Raw genomic sequence first — 20,966 nt, forward strand, 5'->3', positions numbered from 1 at the left:
AATTTACTGTAAATACTTTGCCTGGCTTGTATGCTTTAAGTCCAATTTTAAGGATTTTCACAAACTCATTCTGCGTAAGTAAGCGTGGCTTTCCCCTGTGCTTCTATTTTTGCTGGGGAACCTCCCGAGGGACTCCCATTGGTCCCCACACCTTATTTTGGGAACCCTACAGCCAAATATCTGCACGTTGTACCTTCCCATCCTGGAAGAGGCCAAGTGCTTCCGGGTTGGCTCACCACAACATTTAGGTTGGCCTCTTGTCCCTGTCATCACTTTTAACACACTTCATCTGGTGTGAAACTTTTTTTTTTTTTTTTTTTTTTTTAAATCTTCTTCTTCTTCTTCTTCTTCTTCTTCCTCCACCGAAAAACGTCTCTCCAAACTGTCAGCCACTCGCCACCCCAGATGCCATATTTAGGATACAAATGTGAAGAGATGACAGCGTTGTAAAATGGTGCCCGTGCTGAGATTATAATTAACATTTCCAACCTACATCACTCTCCCTCCCACTTCTGCTCTGCTCTCTCCCTATTCACCCGCTCCTGTACAATAAATGGGAAAAAACGCAAGAAGAAAGAAGAGAGAGAGAGAGAGAGAAGGAAAAGAAAAGGGAGATGGAGGAGGACAAGGAGGAGGAGAGAGTGAGAGTGAGTGAGAGAGAGAGGGAGAGAGAGAGAGAGAAGAGGGTGACCAAACGGAGGGAGGGAGGGAGGGAGGGAGGAGGGAGGGGGAAACGGCGTATGCTTGTATACAACCCTGATTTCCATTTTTTTCCCAACTCGTAATGTATTTAATTCAAGTGAAACGTAATCATGACGTGTCGTGTCATTAATCTCCTCGCCGCCTCTCCCGTAAGTACACTGAGTCTTTACTTTCAACATATATCCTATATCTTCATTTATCTACTTTAATTTTTAGCCACCACTCTGTTTACATGGACACTTTTATGCATGGTGGCGTGGAACACCGGTGATGAAACATTTCCAGATTTGTTGAATTTATTGCGACTGTTGTTGTCCCCCTTTTTTCTTCCTCTCACGAGCAACAAACGGCCCATTAATGGCCCAATATAGTTGTTGTTGTTGTTGATGTTGTTGGGTTTTATTTCTCCGGACGCTCCGCTTTATTGTTTATTTATTTTTATTTTATTTTATTTTTTTTACTATTTTTTTTTATTATTATTTGCAGTTTGAACGTGTGTGTGTCTATGTGTGAGTGTGTGTGTGTGTCTGTGTGTCCGCGCGTGTGCGTGTGCTTGCATGTGAGTGATAACGGCGTGAGCATGTATGTAACCGCGCGCCCCGGACCACTTTACGTGTGTGTCATGTATGTAAGCCGGTGTATGTGCGCGCGTGGCCGACATGCATGTAGCCCTCGCGAGCCCTCGTTATCGCCAGTGACATGACAAAAAAATAAAAACTGGAGGAAATGCCACCGTTTCTGGTTTTGAATAAAAACAAGTCGATTGGGCAAGTCAACTCGATATCCGACGCGACTTTGAACCGACTGCAAGTGCACGAAAAGTCTCCCGGAGTGGTTTAAGAGGTATTTTTGGGTAAAAATTCGCCTAACTTTGATTAAGTTCTCCTGGCTTGTACTCATCCACGCGAGGACAGCAGTTTTACACACACAAAAACCCCATCCAGCGTTATGACCTCTTCTTCTTTATCCTCACGTCTTTCTGAGACGACGTTTGCCCCCCAAAAAAAGTAGCTTTTATGAAAAGAGGCACAATAAGTTCTCGGTGCGTAACGGAGGATTTCGATAAGCCGCAGACATATTGTCCAGGCGTAAAAGTGGATTTTTGCATGTTAGCAAGTTGATTTACAAAGCGCAATTTGTGGGTAGATGCGATTAGCTTGACTAATTCTTTTGTTGGACACACATTAGGCATTGTGTAGTGCATTGTTTTCGAGATAAGCACCGACACTTTCATCTGGGATGTGCGCGAGAAAACCCCGCATCCACGGGCTGTAATAGTGCTTTATAAACGTTATACTTTCCCCACCTTTTACTACAATGTTTACTACAATCCGTTTAGTTGTCCTAACATCACCTCCAAGCTCAGAAAGTAGCATAGCAAGTGTGGCACGCAACGTTGTGGCCGTGTGTGTGTGTGCTAAACGTGTGTTGCCAGATTGTGTTCTGCGAAGAGAAGTTGTCCGTTTTTCAGCCCCGGTTTTTTAAAAAATGTGCCTTTTTTGGACACGATGTCGCGTTTCGGGACTGATGTCGGTTTGGGAGATTGGCAGCGGATTCAAGATGAAATCCATGATGGCACTTTTTTCCTGCCGTCCTCTCCCTGCTCGCTCACTCGTCTTTTTCCCCTCCCTTAATCTTTTGTATAGAAAATTTAAGAACAAAATGGAGCAGGGGAGAGAGCGATAGATAGGCTGACATGACACACACACACACACACGCCACCCCCGACTTCCAAAAAACTACGTCTCCACTGTTTATGCCTTTTAATCGCATTTTTTTGGAAGCGGGATCGTGCGCGGACACCATCCGCGGACGGGGTTAATCTCATTTTAGTGCGGGTGTTTATTAGTGCATTGTTTGTTGATGGTTATTTATTTCATTAATGTGCCTCTAATTGAGATGGCCGCGAGAGAGAAGAGGGGAAAGAGCGACTGAAAATGGTTGCACGTTATTGACGCACATCATAGGGGCGAGGAGGAAATTCCTCATGAGATAAGGCGCAGACGTGTCATCTGGGTTGACCAGAGACACTCCTGTCGCCTTTTCTGTATCCAGTAGAATATGTTTAGAGATCCTGAAATGTCCTATTTTTATATCCACCCAAAATGTCACACTTTTAACAGCGTGTGCACGCTGGAAGTAGGTTGACATTGCTGGCTTGTCCTATAAACAGGGATGTTGTGGAGGGTCCTTAAACTCTGTTTACCTCCTCTTTTTTTATTCTTTCAAATGATTTTGAAACGACACATTATCTTAACAAATTTCGCGTTAACTGAAAGCAGATGTGATCTTTGAAAGCGATCTGGAGTAAATTCTGAAGGCTGTACACATTCCTGTGGAAATGAGTGGGTTTATTTGGATTTTTTTTGCCCACTGGAGTGACTTTCTTCTGATCACTTTAAGTTTCATTCTTGTCCAGTGTTTGCAGGAAACTAATAAGATGCACATTTCCATGTTATATTACAAGCCGATCATGAAAAAAATCTCGTCTCTGTTGGAAAATTGTCCCCCTCCGCCCCCACAGGTTGTCTACTTTTTGATGATTTCACATGGTGAATACTCAAAAGGAACCCACTGTACTGATGAATGTGAAACACCGGCCCTACGTTAAGAAGGGTCTAATGGTTTTGCTTCATTCAGGCCTCTCTCTCTCCCTCTCTCTCTCTGCTTGTTGTGCTCAAGCAGTATCCTCCTCTGCCACCATCAACGCCTCCTCCTCCCCATCTTTGTACATACTGTACTGTACTTGAGGGGGTACATACACCCAGTCCAGGTGGCTCTTGGGAGGGGGAGAGATTGTATGTGAGGGAGAAAGAGACAGAGAGGCAGAGTAGAGAGAGTAAAAAGGAGAGGAGTGTAGCACCAATCAAGGCTTCTGATTGATATAATTGGGTCATTAGTGCGCTGCGGGAGAGGCACCTGCTTGCCCTCAGTTAGGGAGAATCTACTGCATTGTGACATTTTGAGACTGTTGAGAGTTCTGCTGCCTGCTCGGGATTAGCGTGTATTTAGAGCATTAGGGTCTTACTTAAATAGTACGCCACTTGTGCCACTTGTATTGAGTTTGCGGAGCAGTTTCTGACTGATTCGCACAACGAGGGTGGACAGGTAGGTGGTTCACTTTTGCTCTCCGCCCCGGCGTGCGCGTTTGACTGGCTCAAATCGAGTCACAATTTCGGGAAGCGCAGCGAGCTAAGCAGGTCACAGCACCAGCGAGAAGGGGCCCGCTGTGATTTAAAGCGGCGGGTCAGGCAAAAGATAGAGTCGCAAGAGATGATGAGCAGAGGAAGCCTATAGGTTAGTTAGAGAGCATCAGTATCCTCCAGCCTCCTTCACACACTTCTACTATGTTGGAATTGGTGGGGGGGGGTTACATCCAACAATTTGTGTAACTTTCTGAACAAGCAGGCCCCCTTCACTCCACTGTTTCCCAGGTCTGCGGAGGTGAGGCTGTAAGGCAGTTTTAGAGTTCTGTCACGCTGCCTTTTTTCATTCTTTAAACAAATATTTTGGTCTTTTTCCATGTTTGGCTTCTGGGATCGTCAGTTCGAAAGTGTGTGTTGTTATCCCTGTATTTGAAATGATTGGTGTGTGTCCCTCCTCTCAGTGATAGCAGGCTTTTCACCCCAGGGCAGCTATCAGCACTTTCCATCCAACGTGGTCCAACAACACAAACTGGTAGTCAGATCCCCCGACAGAGATAAATCTCCTTGAGTGAGGTGCATCACCCCTAATTACGCCATGAAGTGTCCATTTGAGTACTGACCCTCTGTGTATGTATTCATATGTATATAAAGTGTGACTGAGAGCACATGAAGCAAGGTGTTGCTAAGAAAGACAACTCAAGATCTGCAGATTTCCCCAGGGTGAACAAAAAAAATCAATGTTAAGAGTTTCTATTTTCTGCAATAGGTGCTCACATGTCTGATGCATGTGTTCCACAAGGAGGTCGCAGCGTAGGGTCAGCATCCCTGGGGCTTGTGGGTAGTCGGCATCTTGCTCAAGGACACTTCAGAGGAACGTGTGGGAATTGCTAACAAGAGGGTTTGGAAATTTTTTGGATCTGGATGTTCATTATTTGATTGACAGCCTTCAGCACACTTTTGAGTTTTTGATGAGGAAATAAAAACAGCATGTAGGCGTTTGTTTCACCTGTGGGATGCATGTTTGCCCCTACCTTTACTTCTTTCCTCTCAATCCTCAAAGGTGAGCTTCAGTGTGCACAGATAAGTCTTTCCAGTGATTTGCCTATGACATTTACACGCTCCGATCCCATCCTTCTTTTAAGGCCTCGGTCTTGTAATCCTGAATCACACGAGTCAGCCAGCACTTCTTCTCACTGGTTTAGACACAGCACGGCCCACATGACTTGGAGCGAGAGTCTCGTTACTCTGCCGAGATGCTCTGATGTTTCCAACGTTCAGATTCGCTCGCTCAGATCTGGCACCGATGCGTCGCTCCCAGCTCGGCGCTCTGCAACTGCGTTGAAGTGTCGGCTCGTGTTCTCTGCTGGAGGAGGAATTCATTCAGAAAGAACAGGAGCAACAGCTTGAGAGGAGATGGAGGGAGAGGTAGAGGAGAAGAAATGAAGTGGTGAGATTAGGATTGAAAAAAAATACAGCAGGGTACCGTTAAAAGTACAGGAGGAGAGCTGGAGTAAGTGGCCGTTCATCATTTTTGCATCGTTTTTTATTTAGCTTTTTCTTCAAAATCAACCACCTGTCAGTCTATTGTCACCTGAAGGACACCTTTTCCCAACACCAGAAGTGCTTCTAGATTTGTTTGAGGCCTTTCGTAGAAATAAAGCTCCTACTCTGAGACCAAACCGATACACAAAATCCTGCATTCGCTGTGCAAAGAATCCACCGGTCTCATCTTTACAGTTATCGGTGAGGACACAGTGGGAGACTTTTCCCCTTATCGCTGCTGGAGCTGAAGATGAGGGGAGGGGAGAGCCAGAAAAAGTTGAAGCGAAGCAGGGAGTGAAGCGAGGGGGTTCAGGGAAAGGTGAAGTAAAGGAAATGAATACCGTCTGTGGGGAAGTTCGCCACGTGACCACGCGATAAAAACCACAGGGCCAAATTATACTGTACCTCACAGAGAGCGGACTCCCCTCTCCACCTCCCTCAGTCGCTCATCCTCTCTTTCATACACAGTTTTTTTTGTGGTCAGTCTCTCATACACCCACTTATCCCCAAAGGACACCTCACCGCACACACACTTCATCACGAGAGTCCAAGTATTACAGCTGGAAGAAAGATACACTTGTAAGGATTCACTGAAGCACACACAGCCTGCAGATACACATTTTATTTTATGCCCTAAGGCCAAGGCCTTGGACCTTGCAGATGCCTATTTTTAGGTACATGGAGGACACATACTTACAGACACAGACTGAACAACAAAAAGGTAATTTTTGCATCTTTTTCACTACTCAGTGTCCTTCACAGCTCAGGACTTCTCAACCTGGAGTCTGAGTCTCCCAAAGGGCTGCAAATTAAATCATCTGTGCTTGGAAAGAAGAAAAAACTTGTTTTATGTTTCCCATCTCTTTTCTTTTGAAATACTCCTAAAACCATAAAAACTGTAGCAGTCACACTGCTAAGAGGTCACACAATTTTGCAAACTGTTGCGATTGGTTGTAAGTAGTTACTGTTCAGCTAAGGACTAGGAAGCCGCCCAAAAGAGCTGGAAACCAGGGCTGCAAGCGATCAGCACTAATATGTAGTCTATAACACACATTTACACCCTTATCATCAATGTAAGGCTGAGCAGATGTAGTACTTCCTGCCCACACACACACACTGTTAAAAACACTAAGTGAAAGGTGTTCACACCCTCACATTTACAATTATGATGTGTAGCTTTCTGGCATGTACCAACCTGCACTAACTGCCTTCACAATAAAACTCTATCACTCAGTGGATATTTACACAATGACATAACCTAAACCCCCCCCACGAAAATAAACTTGTCTGAACATATTGTACTCCTTATCCCTCGGTATCTATTTATCACAGATGTGACGTATGAATCTGACCCCCCCACCCGCTCGAAAACATAAAAGTTGACATAATGACCCGTGCGTTAAAAAATAATTTTCTAGTGAAGGTAAAATCAGTTATTTCCATGCCCACAAAGTTACTCTGCAATTAGTGTAATGACAACACCGTGGCAATGCTTAACATAGCAACGATATGCTTTTAAGCTGCCATTACTGTGTGAATTGCCATGTTGTTGCACTGCTGCACGTACACTGCGAATTTCAGAGTCAGAGAAAAAGCAGGGAGGGGTGGAGGGGATCAGTGAAAGAGGGTTAGGGAAACTGTTTTCTTTCCCTCACTTCATCTCACGTCAAGATCGACTGCATGATTTAGGTGGATCACGTTTGCACCCAACATTAAAAATGCAAAAATCCCCCAAAAAATAAAAAACCCCAAAAAACAAAAATATTCCTTCCTTTGCAACAGCTGAATGCATCCATTCTTTGTACAGAAGTCTCATCCTGTAAAACTCAGTTTGCATCTTGTTGAGTACCTGCACCATCCATTTGTGTGCACTTTCTCAGTGCCTAAATTTGCAGACTGGGAGCGAAGGGCGTTTGTTAGTGATGGCTACAAGTCGAGTCCAGAGGTGGTCTCAGTGGCTGTTTTTTTTTTGGTTAATTTACACCTGGGATTTTTCTGTGCTTCTGCTACACCTGAATCCAATCTGATTTGTGTCCCTCAGCCACCCCAACCCCCTTCCCTGCATCCTGCTTGCTGCGCCTTATCTCCTTCTCTCCATCTATCCAAATTGTCTTTATTGGCATGACAGGGCCGGTGGTTGGCGACAGCCAGCGTCACGGTAGAACAATGCATTGTGATGGTGATATTCATATGATAATGCCATCAGACTTAACACTGCTGCAGATACATTTAGATAGCCAGTCTCATTTATTCTTCTGTCTCTCTCTGTTTGTCTGGATGTATATGACTGTGTGTTGACTTTTCAAATGATTTTTAAATCTGTTGTTCTCTCTTCATGTTATGCCCCAGCCTGCCACTCCACCACTCTAATTTCTCTCTTATTTTCTGTTCCAGCATGTCTGTCTCTTTACCCTATTTTTCTTCCCCCCTCTCCCCTCAACACCACGCTGGCAATCACATTAAATCGTTTTCATTCGCAAGGCTTCTGACAATATTTTTTTTTATGCTGCCCAGTTTGTAACTGCACTGTATGTTTCTCTCTGTCTCTCGCTTTCTTTCTCTCTGTCTGCCTCCTTTCTCATTTTTGCTCTTCGCCATGTTGGCAGGGCCCAATCTACCAGCTGATATCAGCATTCCCTGGCACTCTGCCAACTGGCAACACTGCAGGAGAGAAAGAAAGAGAGAGGGAGAGAATGAAAGAAAATTAGTGAATAATAGACGGAGGGAGGGAGCGAGAGAATGAGAGGGGGATGGGAAGAGTATGAATCAGGGAGAGAAAGAAAGACAGAAGGGAAAGGAAGACAGGGAAGAACAATAATGGTGGATTAAGAAAGGACTCTGTGTGTGAGTGAGGAGTGTGTGTGTGTGTGGTTGTGTTTATGTGATTGATATGGTGTGATATCCCTGTGAGTCATAGCTGAGCTAAAATGTCAACTGGCTACATGAGAATCTCTTTGTCATCCAGGCTCAGTGACACACACACGCACAGACACACAAATCCAACAGATCATATAAACACATATGTGATCATACCACCACATGAACACAAATATGGGCGACACACCTGCGAACACAGATGTTCCATTGTTTTGCCACAATGATTGATGACCTTTTGTTTTGTTGTGGGCGCCTCTGCTGCTTCTCAACTCCACCAAATGATGGACAAAAACAGCCGATGTGCATAAATCCGGTCTGACTGATGCAAACTGCTGTGCACTCAAAATATTTGGGTGTGTGAGCATGCTTGCCAAAGTGCTTGTGTTTTCAATATGCTGTATATCACACTTTACATTTTAGCTGACTCTGTTATCTGAGGTGACAGTTGCAGTACAGTCAACACAACAGTAGAATAAGCTTACATTTGTACCTTACTTAAACAAGTAACCGTGACTAAGCAGTGCATGGGTCAAAGCCACCACACCCATGCAATGCATTCACCAAATACTGCTCGCATAAGTGCATGCATACTGCACTACAATGTGTGTGTGGGTGTGTGCATGTGTGTATACTGTGTCGATTTAAGCAAAAAAGCCGCTACTGTAAGAGTGTACAGGAAGGGTGTGTGGGGAAGTCAAAACATCGCGCGCCCATCCTGTTTGGGACACTCCATGTCCTGTGGTGGTGCCCTTAACTACTAAACACACACACACACACCGACTCACACAGACAGATACACACCGGTGCACATTCACACTCTGGCTAATCATCCCATATGTGCTAACAGTATGCCGGGGTGCATTGTGAACACATGCAGGAGGCAGAGCAGGTGCACACCTGTTACACATTGAAGCGCATGCATACGCCTACGGAGACTGAAGAGTAAATGAAGATCAAATAAAGATTTGCTTTGTACTGAACATTTACATGCATTGAAACACATTTTCTGTAATGAGCCTGCGTTCGTATTCTCTGTTGTTAGCATCTATGATGGAACACATTCAAAGAGTCTTGGTGCAAACTGGTTTTTATGCAGTTTAACAAAAATCTGCTACATGCATTTCTTCGCTCAGGATTTCAAAAGCATTTACGCCTACACTGACACTAATATTGCTAATTTACCTAAAGTCTTTAGTTAGATAGTAGCTTCAGTAATGTGATAAAATGTGTTTTTTAACCTAGCAACAACATAATTCCAACTACAATAGTAGTTAGAGTTTTGATTGCAAATAACTCATATTTAAGCAAAGCTTCTGATTCATCATTCATCAGTTTTTGGGTTTTTTTTGTTCCTAGGAAATCAAAGGAGGAGGCTGCCAAAGAGGTGTGTCCCCCATCAACCGAGACACTAAAGAATGGCATAACATCACACCTACTGCTGGTAATGCTGTTGTTCTCACACATACAGTACACACATGCATTCACACATGCAGGCATATGAACATGTTGGCCTAACTAAAGCCATTTGACCGTGCATTTTTGCTGTTTTTCAGATCTGGTCAAGGTTGTGTTACCGTTAAATAATGCACAACATGCAATTTTAACCTTTCCTTTAAGTTTTTAAAGTTGTCAGCACTCACTATCTGCCTCTCTCCTTCTGTCTGTGTTTTTCACTGATAGAGGATGGATTCTCCGCCAGAGTGTGTGTTGTCTCTTTCTTGTGAGCAGCCCCAGTCCCCCCCAACACTGCCATCCCTGGACCACAGCCCCCAGGCCTCCTCTCCTCACACTCTGCTCTCTCTGCCTGACAGCCCTGTTGTTCTGCCCATTCACAGCCCTGAACCTTCCCCTCAAAGTCTGGACACTACACCTTATTTCCCCCTCTCTCCCTTCACACTACACGAGGAAAGTAACAATCATCACGATGCTGATGAAGAAGATGACGAGGAAGGTCTGGATGGAGTTCCTCCCTCCCCAACACCAGCAGTGGCTCTGTTCCCAGGAGGTGGGGGACAAGAGGCTGGATGCAGCCCTTGTTTGGACTCCTCTCCACCGTCCACACCATCAGCACCAGTCCTTGGGTTCGGAGCCCTGGAGTTGGCCCTTTCATCAGGGCAGAGTGGAAACTGCAGTGACGAGCTAGACCTCCAACTGTTCCAGAAGGATACTGTTACCAGGGCAGCACCTGGAGTGGGAGGGGCTGCATCAGGGCCTGCTCTCAGGTTTCCCTGCCATGTATGTGGGAAGAGATTCCGATTCCAAAGCATTTTGTCTCTTCATGCCCGAGCACACAGTCTAGACCGAGACCGTAGAGCTTCAGCCCTGTACAGGACTGGACTCCCCTCAGCACCCCTAAAGCAGCACCTCAAAATCCAACATAATCACAAAGACTTAACCCAGAATCACAGAAGTCACCCCAACCAGCGCTTATTGTCGGGGACTCTCATACAACACCTCACAGAAGAAGATGGTGTTGATGGCGAGGTCAGAGGTCTAGATAACGGCCTACAGACAGACCAGAACCCAAACTTTTTACTGGATAATAGCACACCATTGACTCCTCCCCTAACAGAGGACCCTATTTCTGTGACCTCTCCCTATTCTTCTACCATTGTGGAGGGTGCATCTACTCCCATAGCACCCACATTTCGTTGCCATGCTTGCAAAGGAAAATTCCGCACGGCTTCAGAGTTGGCGCGCCATGTCCGCATTCTCCACAACCCATATAAATGCACTCTTTGTCCTTTTTCTGCCAGCCAAGAAGAGAGCCTGGCATCTCACTTGCAGGAGTGCCACCCATCCCCAGAGGTACCTGCTCTGCCCCCGGCCTTCAATTCCAGACCGGTCATTACAACCCCTGACACTCCCATGCCTACACCAACCCATACCCCAGCCCCGAGTACTCCACAGCTGACATCAGGCTCTACGGTAGCTTCCTCACTGCCAGCATTTCGCTGTGATACTTGTGGACAGCGATTTACCCAGTCTTGGTTTCTGAAGGGACACATGCGAAAGCACAAGGACTCCTTGGACCATAAGTGCCAGGTATGTGGCCGAGGATTCAAGGAGCCTTGGTTCCTCAAAAACCACATGAAAGTACATCTTAACAAGCTTGGGCTAAAGGCCGGCCTCGGAGCCCTTGGGGGACCAGGAGGTGCTGAGCAGCAAGCTAAAGGCTCGGCTAGTAATCAGTCTCTCAATGCTCTCTACTCAAGCCTCCTTCTAGCTCAGCGAGGGGGTGGCAGAGGTGGACACGGAAGATCCGAGAGAGAAACCGGTGGCAGAATTGGGATGGGCTCAAGCAAGTCAGCCATCCTCGGTTACCTGGGATTGCCCAGTGATGGCAGTGGGGCCAGCTGCATGGAGAGACTTCAAGCAGTCGCTCAGGTTGCAGAGATGGGAAACGGTGGTGGTGGTGGCATTGGCAGCTCAGGAGGAGGGGGAGCAACTAGATCAGGGGGCACAGGTGAAACTACAGCGTCCGTTTCAGAAGGAGGGGACCAGGCAACATGGTGGCAACTGGTGGCTCGCAGTCTGGCAGTAGCTCAGCATCAGCAGAGACCCCAGCAGCGAGGCCAGCAGCAAGGCCAGCGAGGCGCAGGTCGAAGCTCAGTGATCACAGAAGCTGACCAAGTCAGAGCCTACCTTGCGGGTATGGATCCGAGGGAAGATTCTGGAGGTGCAGGAGGGCCATGGGAATGCCCAGACTGTGGAAAGCTATTCCGCAGCTTGCAGCAGGTGGTGGTTCATGCTCGTGTTCACACTCAGAGGCCCCAAAAAGGAGGTGGTGGTGAAGAAGAGGGTGGTGGTAGTCGTAGAGGAACAGGGCTAGGAAGAGGAAGCAGCAGTGAAGTGAGACAGGAATCTCAGCTGCATGGTGGTGGATCCCAACAAACAGGAGAAGCGAGACAGGAATCCAAACTGCACAGTGGTGGATCACAACAAGCAGGACTAGCTACAGGGTTTCACTCTGTCATCTCAAGCTTCAAAGGTACAATCATATCCACTTTCTTCTGTTTCGTCTTTTGGGTTTTTTGTAATAAATGTAATAGTGTCATTATCACAAGGTTTTCATGCTGCGTTTCTGTTGTAAACAGAAGCTCTCAGCAGTTGTCGTTATACTTGTTTTCTACCTTTTTCTCCTCTCGCAGGAGAAAATGGCTTGACAGCAGTCTCCTCCATACCGTCAGTTACCACCAGGGAGCGAGTGCGTGGTAGAGGGATAAAAGACTGCCCCTACTGTGGTAAAGCCTTCCGCTCTTCACATCATCTCAAAGTACACCTGAGAGTTCACACAGGTGAGAACTGCTGTGAGTTTAACAAACCACATTTACTTGTTTTAACCTTTAGAAATCCCTGGAAAGGTTTCATTGAGCATCCTGGCTTTAGCAGCAGTACCTTTTTCATTTTTGCACATTCACCCCAGAGAGCTGGCCAGCACTAATCATAGCGCTCTACTGCAGGCAACTGAGCAGCTCCACTGAAGCAACTCCTGCTTTAGTGGATTGCTCAAAGATATGTTAAGAGTAGTTTGAGGAAAATCAAGCCATGCCCGGGATTAAAATGGACAAATTCAGCTGACTTCATTCACTAGCCTGTAACCTCATCTCCAAGAAAAGTGAAAAAATATTTTTCCCCTGTATAGTACGCATAATGATTTTGTTCTGAAACTTGATTTGCCTAAATTGTGAAAAATGTAATTGGTTGACATAGGATTTTTTTTTAGATAAAATATGATTCTTCTGCAAATATCGTGATATGAAACATATACATTATATTTCTCTATACAATTCTGGTCTTTAATCAGTTTGATATTCATATCATCTGATCTTGTCTTTGAAACAAATCAAGCTATAATTGTTTTCCTTAAATTTACTGAAAATATTGTCTCAACTATGCTGACTGCAAAGCACAGACATTGCACTTTGACCCTCAACAGACACAGACATAAACAACAAAACAAAAAGAATTTTAAAAAACAACTACTCTATGATGACAAATGAATAAGAGTTTATTGGAAATTAGGAACTCCCACAGCACTCACTTGTATTCCATATGATCCATACTCATAATTAGCATGAGTCATTGCTATTTTATATTATTTGGCTTCGCTTTATGTATGTGATCAAAATTAAGACCCTTTTTGCATTTCTGAAATGCCACCAATCTCCCGAAACTGGAGCACGTCCAAGTCTTTCTGGCACGACGGTGCCCAGAATGCATTCAATGAAATCTATTTAGTATTGCTGTTATGAATGCTCATCTATGGTTGACAGGACCTATCACATCACAGTTATATTATTCATGATAGCATACAGCTCTTTTTCTCATGCACCAGTGCTTCTCTGTGCCATCAAGTGATTACCACATGGTCAGTAATTTAAGTGAAGGCATTAGATTATAATAATAATCTCTTGATATTACTGTCCTCTTGAGATTATTGCCCCTCGAGACTTTTATCCCATTATTATTTTTTGCTTCAGCAACAAAATCAGATCGTTCATACTTTTGCGTGTACATCATCAATAGAGCTGTATTCAGTTTTTTTGTTCTTGTGCATAAGCTCGTTTACGCTTTTCATATGTAATGCATTTCCTGCTGTTGATAAGCCTCCAGCATGATGCCTCCTGCTCTTTATCTTTCCCAGCAATGCAATTATTTATTGATGGAATACTGCCATCTCCCTTTAAAATTTGTTACTACACCGTGCCAGTTATTTTGCAAATGACTTTTGACCATTTTTTCAAGGTTTCAAGGTTGCAGAGTTTATCAGACTTCTAAATGTGTCCTTCTGACTTTCCAGGCAGACAGTCTTCCATTCATTTCATAGTAAATGAGATGCCAAATCTGTAGTCTCTGTTACTTTCCCCTAGATTTTTCTTTTTGCACTTTTCGGTACTTGTTGTCGAAACTCCAATAGCTTTATCCTGATTTTATTTTGTTAACCTTATTTTCTCTAGGTGAGAGACCCTACAAATGCCCCCACTGTGATTATGCAGGTACCCAGTCAGGCTCGCTGAAGTACCACCTGCAGCGGCACCACAGGGAGCAACGCAATGCCTTGGCAACCTCCTCCAATTCATCCTCCACTGGTCTCACCTCCACTATCAACAGTCTGACCTCTGGAACCTCTGGACTGACGAAGCAGCGTCGATCCCAGCTCAATCATTGCCCAGTCAACCAAGGCACAGCCGATAGCCCCACTTCTCGACCCAGCCAGCAGTCCTGGCTCCTGGGGCTTCCAGACCAGCGGGAGCATCGGAAGGCCTTGGCAGCTCTAAGGGATGTCGACTTGGAGACCCAGTACAGGTATCTATCTGGGGTGATGGGGGCCCTTTACCAAGGTGGAATGGAAAGGGGCTGGATCAGGGAGTCTCCTCCACCAAAAGCCCATAAAGTGTCACGCCGTAAGCCACTTACTACTAGCCGAATGGTGCAGCCATCGAGTGAAAAGGATGGGTCTGCACCTTCAACACAAGAGGGGGGGTTTGAACCCCTGGATCTGTCCCGTCGGCCTTCACCTGGCCTTGGAGGGTTGGAGGAGGATGGAGGTGTGAGCATAGGGGACGGAGGAGGCATCAGTAGTGGAGAGGGTGGAACAGACAGTTTAGCAGGGGTCAAACTGAGCCAGTGTTTGTTCTGCCCGTTCCGTACCTCCTCAGCGGAGCTGATGGCCATGCATCTCCAGGTCAACCACACCAGTAAGTCCAGACGCAAAAGAGGCCCTTCGGTCATCTTAGATGAAGATGGAGGCCCAAAGGCCACCAAGCCCCGGACGGATCACTCTGACCTCGACTCTCTGACAATATGGAGGCATGTGAGTGAGGTAGAGTCCCAGGCACCCCTGGAGGAATGGCCTACAGCTCAGGCCAAGACTCTGAATGGGCTCTCTGAGGATACAGCGGAACACGAAAACATCTTAGACTCCAACGTGGCCTCAGTGTCTAACAATTTAAGGGGCAGCCTGGTGCTCAAGGGGAAGTTCGAGGAGGATGAAGCTGAGCAAGAGGATGAGTTGGAAGAGAATTTGGAGAACAGCAGTCTGGAGGATTCACAGGACCAGGATCTGAGGATGGCTCTTTCTTTGTCACCAGCGCTGAATTCCAGCCAAGAGTCTTAACAGATTAAAATGATTTTGGGTGACACAATTTAAATTGGAGAGTTGGGCTCGATGTTTTCAATTACATCTGAGACAGAACTGAAGAAGCGGCAGGTAGTTTTGCAGAGGGAAAAGGGGTTTACGGTCAAATGAAGACTTGCCCCTTTCATTTCCGGATGGAGAATACTTGACTCCTGAGATTTCAAAAAGGATGTAGAGAAAAATCACTGCTGTTATGTTCCCTCTGACATTATTTGCCTACTTGAGTTCTGACAGCGTGGTCATCCACAGAATAAACTTCTTGTACTAAAGAGCATAGAAGCATCTTTTCAGGACTTTGTAGGCCACTTTTTCATTTTTTTTCTTCAAGCTTAACTCCATGATGGATGACTTTTAAGATGACCTCCTATTTCATAAATGAAAGAAACATGTATAAAATGTAGGGCAGATCCTGCAACATTCCACATGCGTTTATTCCACACTAATAATGGACTGCATGTCCTAGACTACTTTACTGACCAAGCTGAAGTCATCTGTGAAGAGATGCTCTCCTGGCTGACCATTTAAACAGTGTGAAACCTCAAACTTCAAGTTCCTCCTCAGCCCACACAGATTCGGAGGAAAGTTTAGTCTTGAAAAGTTTCAATCTGTGAAACAAGCTATTTGGTATTAATTTAAGGCGTGAGGTAACTGTTGCAGGCGTGGGCTTTCCCTCAACTGTATATCACTGCCTTGTTTGTCTAAAGTGTTTCTAGGCGATTGCCCTAAAGATAAACAGAAAGAAAAGTTTGTAACCTTTTTTTTTCTTCTTTTTCAGTTAGTGCCTGTCCATGTATGTTGTCAAGAGAGTCCCTTGTATTCCTTTGCATTGAGGCTCTTATAGGTCATTTATTTTATCTGAATATACAGTTTAAAACAATTTAAGTACAGTATATTTGTTAAAAGTGGTTCTAGGGTGTTGTGAATAGTAAGTTGTAAAAGAAATGCCGCTGCGTAGCGTGATGTGCTTGACACGGGCGGCAGCCATTTGTGGCTCAGCTTGAATATCCAAAAAAAAAAAAAAATAAAATAAAAAAAATTAGTTGATATAAATAATGTATACTGAGAGGTCAAAGGCTGAGCTATAAGAAGGGGGTCGTGGTTCAAAATTCATTCAGTGTTTACAATGGTTGCAGATGTGGGTTCGGCTGCCGAGGCAGCATAGACGCATGGAAAAGAACAAAACACAGAGCGGGAGCCCCCTGAACACAATCAACTGAAACACATTTTTAAAAGAGACAGAGACTTAGCAACTGTGTCAAAAAAAGGAACAATATCATTTTTGTTTCCATAGGAGAGAAGGTACAAAGTAGAGAATGAAAAGGAAAGCAGTATCTCTGCCAAACAGGACTCAATCTGAGAAACAAACTGTACTCTTGGGGTATAGTCTCTTCTAGATGAGTAGATTCCCTCTCTTCTTCTTTTTTTTATAAGAAAAGAAAAGACAATGGTAGGAGTACTTATTAAAACACTAACAAATGCATAGACATCCCAGTAGAATATGTGTAGCTTTTGTAAAGACAAGGAAAAAAAGCAGACTTTTGTTTATTTTCATTTCAAGATGCTTACAGAAAAATGTTATCAATACAGGTAATATTGATTATAATGTTTGTGAGCTAAGACTAGTTGGAATGTCTATACAGAGCACTGTGCAAGGTTTGAGTTCCCAAAGTAGTTGTTTTCATTTTGACTTTATTGATAGACCAAACGTTTTTTTTCCCAATGGAAGTCGTCACTTTCTGTTGTTGTTTTAATTGTGTAAAGCTGTGGTTCCAATAGACTTACCCCACTGATTAGCTAAAAAATCAATCAATCAGTTGATCAGTGTATCAAATATCCAGTCATTATTGGTAAACGTCAACACAACTATTGCTATTGCCAACCAACTGACTAATCCGAATTTGTCTGGAATCTCTTAGTACATTTTTCTTTTCCAAGGGGAAATTGACAGGTGCAGACCAAAACGCCTCTGGATGCAATTGGGTAGGCGTATGACCAATCAGAGAAAGAAACGTCATGGGGTGCAGAGCCTGAAGTTTGTTCAGAAACAGATTTTGGTGGACTTGCTTACTTAAGTTTCCTTACTGCCAGCCTACTCATACTCAAACACCACTGGCTCACAGACATTGGCTCAAACCGTATCAAACCCAGACCGTATAGCATAAATTGTTGTGATTGGATTACACTGGTTAACAACCACTATTTATCTACTCAGACTACTTTTTGATGGGGTAATCTATGATCACAACCACACCTTAATGTGCATTAATGTGTTTTAAGTTCCTTTTATTTTAGAGCACCTTATGAGTTTTGTAGTCAATGTCCCTTAGTGGTGTCTTCTTAACAACTACTGTCAATACCATCGTGCCTTCTGTTTCAAGCACTTCCTGGTGTATTTTGTAAAACTCACCAAAAGCACTTAGCCTTTAACTACACACTGTCTCCATCCTTCCACTTCCCTGCTTTATTCCTTCTCTTCTTCTTCATCACCTCCGCCCATTTATTTAAATCTTTTTCTCATGTCTTTACCTCCTGACCCCTCTCTCATGGGGTAAGCTGTTTTCATATCAGATTTCTCTCCAATTTTTCAGGCCTGCTCGGCCTTAAACCAGGTCACTGGGCCTTATTACAACCTAGCATGGCTAGACTCTTGAAACAATGGACTACCTAACCTTCATTCAAGTAAAAATCATTATAGATGTAGGGTTAGACTACTCTTGGTCTTAATACTAACCCTTGGTAAACCAAAGCCCAAGTCTGATATTTAATCTTAAAAAAAGGTGCCAAAACTTGTCCAAAGTGACACTAAAGCATGCATCAACTTGGAGAAAACAAAATAATTCACCTGTCCACTCATACTTTAAACCCTTCTCCCTCCTTTTCTCTCTCTCTCTCTCATGCTTGCTCTTCCTCCATTTCCCTGCTCTTGTCCGTAAACTGTCTATTTCTAGCACCACTTGAAGGTGACGTGTACTATCTGGTATTGAGGCCTTTATTAGATTTTTATTTCAGTTTGTGTGGTGTTTGTTCAATGCCGTTGAGATGGAAAAATGCTCTTCTTATAATGATAATTATTATTGTTTTGGCATTATGGTTAAAAAAGAAAAAAAAACAAGAGAAATGTGTTGTTGAATGTTGTACAGATAGCACTAGAGATGTTGTGTTTTTTAAAGAGAGCACAAACCTGAGTGATGGTCCCTTCTACTCCTCCCAATGGCAGATGGGAATAAAACAACCTGCCAGTCAATCTAGATGTCTAATGACAGAAGTTTCCTCAGTGTTGACAGATTTTCAAAGTAAACCCTTTGTCTAAGTAGCGTTCATTTCTGGAGATCTGAACGTGAAAAGGCAGTCTTTGACTCAAATTCTCAAATTTCTTTCTTCCTCTCTGAAAGCAGCTCTTGAGCCACTGTTTGTACTGGTTTGGGAGGTTGAATTTACAGAAACTTGATTATTTTACCTACTTGGAAAGAGTCAGACAAACACATGTGGGCCTGCTTATCCATACGCAGTCTGAAAGGATGTTTAACAGTAAGTTAAGCCAATTTTAGCTTATTTATATCTTTGGAATGAGTTAAAGGCTTGTCTGAAAACTGGTGAAATACACCTTTACATTTATCCAAAGATGGGCAGTTTGTCTAGACCATAAAAATGTATTCATATAACTGCTAATTCCACTTAAATAAGTGGAGTATAAGAATAAGAATAAGTCAACTCCTGTTTGTGTGTCACCAGTCACAATGCAAGAATATGAAAACTTTCTTCATATATATATATATATATATATATAATAGTTACAGACTGTTTAAAGGTGTATTTCAGCCGTTTTTTGAAAGGAGTTAGGACTCAGCTGACATTTGTGAGCAAAACAAGCTCAAGCTCATCATTCACACGATATTCAGAGTTCATAGAAAGATACAGTAAAGCAGCCTTGAGTTTGTCTGACTCTCAGTTGAAAAACTTGCCAAATTTTGTGTAAGACAAGCTACCCTTTTACATTTGCACCTGTTTTAAACTGAATACAATGTGGCTTTGTTGTGATTTTTTGTTTTAAACTCATGTGAAAATTGCACCTTATATCATTTCACCCAAAGGATAACACTGTAATTTAGTGGGTACAACATGGGCTGATACTACATGTAGGGTATCGATAGGTTTGATCTTTCCGAAGGTGTTGTTTATTATGAAATGACAAATCTTTGCGAGGTGAGGGGGCCGTGCTGGGTTTGAGCTCTTGTGTAGTTTACTGCCATTGCAGTGAGGGAAAACTGATCTAACATAGTAGTGACTAATATGACTTTGTGGACAGATAAAAAAAAATAAAAATGAAAATAAAACACATTAGAAATAAACACAAACAAAATAACTCTCCCTCTCTCTCTCTTCTTTGTGTCTTTCTACTCCAGATTCCATTTCTTTCCCGTTTTAAAACACACCATAAAACCTCCGGACTGTCAGTCATCTACCCAAAATGGTTATTTACTGTTTGTTTAAACTGTTTAAGTCAAGAGAAGATTGGGATGCTTCACTACCTTGCAGAGTGACCCAAGCTGCAGTGCTTGTTTCCCACAAAGCAACACCATTGAACTTGTAGAAAAGGGAGCCCTCTTGTGGCTCTGAATAGAACTGCAGGAATTGGAGAAATTTCTTCCCTCCCCTCTTGACTTGTTTGCCATTTCTACAACTGTTCTACAGTATAAAAGACTGAATCAAAAGTTTCATGTTTGACAAAGAACATTAGAAGGAAGGTTATCGCTCTCGCTGGAGACGTGTGAACAGCAAAGCAATGTGAAATAGGCTGGACTTGATGTTGCCATGATGGCAAGCCCACAAATGACTTTGTTTCATGTCTCTTGTCTAAGCACAGCAGCTTAGGGGCCAGACCTTTGAAGCAACCGTGTTAACAGACAGATGGCTTAGGGGGCCTGTTGGGTCATCCATCCATGTACCTCAGCTATTGTTCTTTGCTGCAACGGAAATGATGTTGACTGCAAAGACCCCGCAGTTTCACGTCTTAAGGCATCAGTTAATTAACACAGTTTTTATGCCCCTGAGTCAGCGATAGCCATGGCTGCAGGCAAAATGTTCTCCGGTCATCCATCGATCTGTCCCTGTGTCCTTTTTCTTGTTGTGAAAGTGATATTTCAGGAATGCCTGGAGGGAACCTCACAGCTGGCACAAATGTCCACTCGGACGCAAGGGCGACCTCACAGAACACATTTTTGGCAATAACTCAACAATTCAAACACTAAATATAATCACATTTCACACAAATGATGTGATGATGAAGCAACATTTCATACCCAAAATGGTCAAAGGTCACTGTGACGTCTTTATGTTTTCAGTTTGTTAATCAACAGCATAACTGAGGAACAGAAGGGCAGATTGTGACCACATTTTACATTTGGTCAGATACTGGATTGGTGACTCTGATCTTGGGTGTCCATCTTGAAATCGTGCTAATTGTAGCTGATCTATCAGAATCAGATTCATTGGCCAATCATAGGAACACACACAAGGTATGCAGAGTATGCAGGTGATGCTTGTTGCCTCATGTGATG

At 43.8% G+C, this 20,966-nt stretch overlaps 1 protein-coding gene across 1 annotated transcript; it reads left to right on the forward strand.

Annotated features, from left to right (window-relative positions):
- The first annotated feature begins 722 nt into the window (after positions 1-722).
- Positions 723-19,771, forward strand: znf219 (zinc finger protein 219). The gene is made up of 5 exons (XM_046381248.1): positions 723-851; positions 9,624-9,708; positions 9,948-12,258; positions 12,419-12,565; positions 14,228-19,771. The coding sequence occupies exons 3-5, from the start codon at positions 9,951-9,953 to the stop codon at positions 15,385-15,387; spliced, it is 3,615 nt and encodes a 1,204-aa protein (XP_046237204.1). The 5' UTR covers positions 723-851; positions 9,624-9,708; positions 9,948-9,950; the 3' UTR covers positions 15,388-19,771.
- Positions 19,772-20,966: the final 1,195 nt, after the last annotated feature.

Source organism: Scatophagus argus, chromosome 23 (assembly GCF_020382885.2).
Source record: "Scatophagus argus isolate fScaArg1 chromosome 23, fScaArg1.pri, whole genome shotgun sequence".
Taxonomy (NCBI): domain Eukaryota; kingdom Metazoa; phylum Chordata; class Actinopteri; family Scatophagidae; genus Scatophagus; species Scatophagus argus.

Bases quoted from the DNA above. Each gene is read 5' to 3' on its own strand.
- znf219 (XM_046381248.1), top strand. From the start codon at position 9,951: ATGGATTCTCCGCCAGAGTGTGTGTTGTCTCTTTCTTGTGAGCAGCCC. The intron at 12,259-12,418 runs GTACAATCATAT...CTCCTCTCGCAG, and splicing joins TGTCATCTCAAGCTTCAAAG to GAGAAAATGGCTTGACAGCA. The intron at 12,566-14,227 runs GTGAGAACTGCT...TATTTTCTCTAG, and splicing joins ACACCTGAGAGTTCACACAG to GTGAGAGACCCTACAAATGC.